This window comes from Stegodyphus dumicola, chromosome 3 (assembly GCF_044657685.1).
Source record: "Stegodyphus dumicola isolate Sdum_Otavi_A_Nest chromosome 3, ASM4465768v1".
Taxonomy (NCBI): domain Eukaryota; kingdom Metazoa; phylum Arthropoda; class Arachnida; order Araneae; family Eresidae; genus Stegodyphus; species Stegodyphus dumicola.
Window position 1 is genome coordinate 233,619,470 of NC_140770.1, and position 6,810 is coordinate 233,626,279.

General features: G+C 34.6%; 1 protein-coding gene across 4 annotated transcripts in view; it reads left to right on the top strand.

Annotated features, from left to right (window-relative positions):
• Nucleotides 1–6,461, top strand: part of LOC118193092 (clavesin-2-like) — an 81,920-nt gene extending 75,459 nt beyond the window's left edge. For all 4 annotated transcript variants that reach the window (XM_085813911.1, XM_085813912.1, XM_035364131.2 and 1 more), the window contains one exon: nucleotides 6,001–6,461. In XM_085813911.1, the coding sequence (XP_085670037.1) occupies nucleotides 6,001–6,177 (177 nt within the window). In that variant the 3' untranslated portion in view covers nucleotides 6,178–6,461. The remainder of the gene's footprint in view (nucleotides 1–6,000) is intronic.
• The last annotated feature ends 349 nt before the right edge of the window (nucleotides 6,462–6,810 follow it).

A 6,810-nucleotide genomic window follows, 5' to 3' on the forward strand; every position in this document is an offset into this window, starting at 1 on the left:
ACCACATCTCCTTGATGCTGAAGGACGCAGAAGGTTATTTCAAGTCGTTTGCAGCTCCAGAAGGGATATTGTGATTGATATTGCCAATAATTTCAATCCTGATGATGGATTCAACATGTCCTAACACAGGTTAATCATATTCATGTTGCATACATCTCTGCAAGCACAAATCTATTCCTGCGCTTATGCTGTTAGCGGTTAAATATTAGACTATAGTTGTCACATTTAATTCTGTCACTGATGTCACTGTTAGAAGAATCCAGATTTTGGACGCAAAGAATTGGACAGGCAATGCAAATCCAAGGATTTCCCTTCACCAAGTATGTTGTAGGCAGCACTAGAGGGACTGAGGGTGTATGTTGGTTTGGGTAATATTATCTTAAATGCTTAAAGGGGTTCTAACATCTTGAATATTATTGATAATAATATTCAAGATAATAGGGGTTCTAACTTGAATATTACATTATGATCACATATGGTCCTACATGATCAAATGTGATATATTTATGAAAAGTATATGCTTTAGTAAAGGTGTTTATTAAATAGAAAATGCTTTCAATAAGACTTGTGTTTACATTTTTAAGAAGAAATGATCTAAAGAAAACCCAAACAACTGCTGTTCATTTTGAAAGCAACACAAGTTCACCGAACATTGGATCCAAACGAGCGCGTGTGTTTTACACTTTTAGGAAAGGTATGCACAATATCTCCCCAACAACGAAGTTTACAGAAACGAAAGAATGTTCGGTGTAGTTAAGGCATTAGATATGGGATACTCTAAATAACATCTCGTTGTCTTCTCGAGTCAAAGCTCTTTTGGCTCAAGAGAACCTATATTTTACTCCTTACATGTTGTTTTTTTTTACTTCTGAAGTTACATACCGAGTTTTTTTTTTTTTTTTTTCCTGTCTAACGATTCTACGACTCATTATACCAAAATGCCAAAATTCGTAAAAATCGCGAGAGTAGTTTTTAAAAATATTAGCTCTCAAAATTTTAGCTCTTCAGTGTTAATTGAATTAAGTATATATTTATTAATATCTCTTTTCTTATTAAACGTACTTGATTCCTTCTTTCACAATCCGAAATTTAGATTCAATTCGAATAAAATTCGCAGATACTTTCTAATTTGTTTTTTAAATTTGTATTTTTAAAAAAATTTATAAATTTTTCGGAACAGTTTTGGATTTAATAATTTTTGCTAAAATAAATCCTGTAAAATTTTTGCTATTATCTTGATGTACACTGGTGTGCAAAAATTAAGGACGAAGTCGAAAAATTAGCATATCAGCTGAAAAGAGGCAGAGCGGACAGAAAGACCAATCAGGAGATTAAGTAAGGTGATGTACGGTAGCACATGCGCAGATATGCAGGTAGACGTAATGGGGGAGTGTCTGAGTAGTATAAAGCATGTTGTCGGTGTAAGATCAGTATTTCTGGCAAAGAGATTGCACGCCGTATAGCAGTTAAAATCACACCGAGTTGCTGCCTCAGCGAGAAATGGCGAATAATCAATCTGTTAGACGACATCTGGATGCTTTTACCCGAGGTCGAATCATTGGGAAGTTGGAGGAAGGCCGCAGTGTGACAAGTGTGGCTGCAGAGTTCGGAATTGCTCACAGCATCGTTTCACGACTTTGGAGACAATTTCAAACTACAGGAACAGCTATCCGGGAGTTTAGTAGTGGTCGTTCACGAGGAACCACACCCGCAGATGACTGGTATATTGCCTTACAGGCCAGAAGAAACAGGCGGCAGACAGCAGGAGAAATCGCTAGACACACGACACAGGCGACTGGACAACTGATATCGCGTTTTACCGTGGCCAGAAGACTACACGGTGGTGGTCTGTTTGCACGACGCCCTGTACGGTGTGTACCTCTAACGCCTGCCCATCGGAGACAGGCGTTCTCTGTGGTGCCGGGAACACCGGAATTGGAGAGACAATGAATGGGGACGAGTACTCTTTACAGATGAGAGCAGATTCAGTCTGAGTAGCGATTCTGATCGCATACTCATCTGGAGAGAGCGGGGAAACCGCAATCATCCCTCGAACATCATTGAAAGGGACAGGTATGGAGGTGGCGGTGTTCTCGTTTGGGGAGGCATCATGCTTGGTAGTCGTACAGACCTTCACATCTTCGACGCAGGTTCAGTCAACGGGACCCGTTATTGTAATGTGATTCTTCTTCCATATGTGCGTCTTTTTAGAGGCGCTATGGAACCGCAGTTCCTTTTCATGGACGACAATGCACCATGTCATCGCACAGTAGCTGCCGAACAGCTCTTAGAGAGTGAGGATATTGAACGTATGGATTGGCCGGCACGATCTCCGGATCTCAATCCCATCGAGCATGTATGGGATTTTCTAGGCAGACGCTTGGCAGCTCGTACCTTACCACCAGTAACGATTCCGGAGCTTCGATTGGTGCTGCAAGACGAATGGGCAGCAATGCCTCAACAACTCATTGACACCCTCATTCTCAGCATGGGCAGACGCTGTGAAACCTGCCTAGCAGTCAGGGGAGATCATATCCCCTATTAAAGATCGGATGTTTCTTGCTGGACACCCATCACAGGGATGTTTCGGCCTTCAGTCGCATTGCGCTCCATGCTACTTTTTCAATAAAGCTTCTTTTTATCCCTCTGATTTCTCTTTTAGTAAGTGTTGCTTACATTACTCATGTCCTTACGTATTGGGGATCTTACGGTATTAATGTGTTGATTTGGAAAGCTTTTGTACAAAGTTATATTGAAAAAAACCGTCTCGTCCTTAATTTTTGCACACCAGTGTAGATGTAGATGTATTTCTAAGTATACCTGCAAAAACTTTTTTCAAAATTTCCAAAGATATCGTAAATTTATACACTGACGCGTTCTGAAATTTGACATATTTGTTATAGGCGATAATGACGCCAAATGTGTTTTACACACTTTGTTAAAATTGTTTGAAGATTGAACGATGCATTTTTTCCCGCTCTTGCACAATGAAAAAAAGGAAAAGAAAAATAGGTTAATGTAAATCAAGAATTTCGTCAAATGAATTAGTTGTTCTTCGCACAATCTGGAAAAAGTGCGCCTAGATAAAATTTTAAAATTCTCGTTACGTTTTTCATCAAATTTTACAAAATTTAATATTTAGGCATAATTTGAGTTGTAGAATCAAAATATCTATATGTGATGTGAATCAAATATGTGATGATAGAAACATTCTGATTTTGTGTTAAAATACCAGTGTTAGAACAATGTTATATATAAATCTATTACATACCCTAAGGCGCGCTTTCGAGACATGATAAATGCAAGTTAAATTTCGTCAATCCGCTGAGTGTAACAGGAGATATAGGAACAGTCCCACTTTTCTTTCTTCCCCCCCTTTTTTTTTTTTTTTTTTTTTCTTAAGGGACTATTTTTTTCGTTTTGAGATTTTGCGTTGAATCACTGTAAATGTCCGTTTCACTTTTCAAACTGTTGCCACCAAATGTTAAAGTCCTGCATTATATTTGAAGAAAGTAAATAATGAAAAATCTGCATACATGTATGTATATTTCTCTCATTGTGATAAAACAACGGTACATAGAGCCATCGAATTTTGAATGACGTTATCTCCCTACGAATATGGGCATGCGGAAGACCAAATTTGAAATTTAGAATTTGTTTTATTATCGGTTTCATATTTTGTAAAACTTTAACGAATTTTTGAGTAACAAACTCAGCGATTTAAAAGCGAGCAATGGCAACACTCTACGGGTAAAAAAGAAACCTTTTTTATCTCCAGCGGGCGTGGAACTGTGTATCGGAAATTCTAAAGACAGGCTCATTTTAAAATTATTTTGCGACATTGCTACTGAACTGAATTTTATGGTTGAAGTGCAAAGAGCATGATATTTAATAAATAAAGGTAACACACAAAACGTTAAAAAAATGCCCCTTTGGACGTAATTTAAAATCTGAAACTTTTCAGTTTTATTATTATTATTGTTATTTAAGTCCAAAGGGGCTTTTGTGCCTGAAGGACTATTGTTTTCGTTTTGCGATTTTGCGTCGGAACCCTATAAACGGCGTATTACTTTTCAAATCGTTGCCACCAAATACTATCGCCCTGTATTATATTTGAAGAATCTGCATAAATGTATGTATGTTTCTCTCATTGTTATAAAACAACGGTACCTACTTGTAGAGCCATCCAATTTTGAATGACGTAATCCTATTGCGAATATGGGCATCAGAAAGCCCTAATTTGAATTGTGGAATTTGCTTCATTATCGATTTCATATTTTGTAAAGCTTTAACGAATTTTTAATTAACAAACGCAACGATTTAAAAGCGAGCAATGGCAAACCTTCTTATCTCCAGCGCGGAACTGTGTATTGGAAAGTCTAAAGATAGGCTCATTTTAAAATTATTTTGCGACATTGCTGTTGAACTGAATTTTATGGTTTAAGTGCAAAGAACATGATATTTAATAAATAAAGTAACACATAAAACGTTAAAAAAACGCCCTTTTGGGCGTAATTTAAAATCTGAAACCTTTCAGATTTTGTTTTTCCTTCTTTTCTTTCTTTGTTATCTTTTACTTTTTTTTTTTGTTTTTGTTTTTGTGCATTAACGAAATTTCACTAATTTATTTGCTTTAATGAATGTTTTGAAAGATTATTCTTGAAATAAAAGAAATAAATATGAATAAAATAGAATGATTATTTAACTGAAAGGAAGGAGTTAAGTGTTATGAGTATTGTTTAATGTTGTGTTAAGATTAAAATTAGAAGAATTCAGTTTAAAGAAAAGCTTATGATAAGACATTCATTTATGTTTGATGAGCAGTAAACGAATATTTGAGCACATTGTTATATATGAATAATAATTTTTTGGATAAGGGTATTTTATGAAGTTATAAGGGTATATTTTATGAAGTTATAAGTGTATTTTATGATATTTATAAAATTAAGATTGATAATTTTGAAATTTAAATTTCTGTCAAGAGTTTTCAACAATAACTTTGAAAAAAACATTGTTTACATTTATAAATGTTGTTTAGCAGTGGGATAAACATTTCACTTAAATGTGTGGTTATTGATTTTACTCCTTACATATTTTGTTGATTTTATTGGGCAGGTAGGCTAATACGGAATACTTTAAACATTAGTCTTCTCGAAAATGTCTAATTATTCGCTTTGCATTTTCATAGTAAAAGTGTATTCATTTTAATGATGATGGTTAGATTTTTCTAAAACTCAAATATTAATTTACTTTTAATTTAATTACAAGGTAAGTTCTCCCTCCTTTCCACATGCCTTCGTAGTGTAACGGTAGCACACTCGGGGCGCATTCGAGAGGTCTAGGTTCAAGCCTCGGCGAAGGCATTTCTCATTTTTCATGTCTCCTGCTTCATGGAAACTAATGACTCTACACTGGCGCCCGAACTAAAAGATGGTGGACGATAATTCGTCACCACCAGGATTTGGCGATTGCGTTCCCTAATCCTCAGTAGCCGTTTAAAAGGGGATTTTCTCCCTCGCTTCCGTGTGCCTTCGTGGTGTAATGTTCGCAGTGTATTCGAAAGGTCCAGGTTCGAGTCCCTGCGAGAGCACTGCACATTTTTCACATCTCTTGTTTCAAAATAACCTAATGACTGTACATAATAATATTAAAAATCGATAAATCTAATACTGGTAATGTAATTTTTAATTGTTTCAGCAACATGTGTTCATAATTATGTATTAACATAGACAATTTTTAGTAATAAATACGTAATTATTAATGTAAATAATTTAAAAGTATGACCTTTTATCCGTGGTTTAAATAAAGTATCTTATTGTAACTTCAATTTCTAATATCAACAGCTATAATAATATTAAGCAAAACAACAATCATTTTACAAAATAATAATATTTAACAAAATTTAAAGTTTAATAGTGACTCTTAAGGTATTTAAACTTTTAACTCAGCATTTTAAAGGCAGTAATTTTGAATTTAATTGTGATTGTTTTTATATTTCAGTTTCATATTCACGGGGATGATGTAAAATCTCTGCATCGATATATTAATCCAGAGGTCCTTCCTGAAGAACTCGGTGGAACAGCAGAACCTATCAATCCCTCTAAGTATCAGGCTTTCATCCTCAGTCAAGAAGCTTACATACAAAAACTGAATCAGTATGGCTTCAGCGATAACTGAAATCTACGTTGAAATGCTTTAAAGCTTACTATAATTCTGTATTTATCATTTTTCTGATTACTACTCATCTTAAATCCTGTTGCTAGTTTTGAAGAAATTAGCATGGTGCAGTTTCCAGATAATTTTAATGGGTTTCTTTATCTGAAAAATTCTGGATGCCCTTTTCAGGAAAATTGGAAAGATGAGTGATTTTTCAGGAAATTAGAATTATTTTTTTAAAAAATCATATTTTTAAATCTGTACCTCTGATTCATAAATAAAAATTTAATTTGTCTCCAACAAAATTTAACGTTTAATGTATTAAAAGTAATTTGTAATATTAATAATAACTGTAATAGTAAGGATAGTAACAACAATAAATCAAATGTTATGAATACTAATTCTCTACTCATTCTGCTTCATTGCAACACGTTATTTTATGAAAATCAGTGTAGTCGTTTATGAAATGCACTAAAATAATTGTTTTAGTAGAAAGGTCTGAAGAAAATCATTTAACATTCAAACATGCATAGACCTTAAAATAACAGGTGATTTTCGACATAGCAGTCGAAAAATTAACCTTAAAATAAATTTTTCTCATCAAGTCCGTAAGCCTTATGCTTTAGTTAATATACCATGAACTGCAGAAGTTCG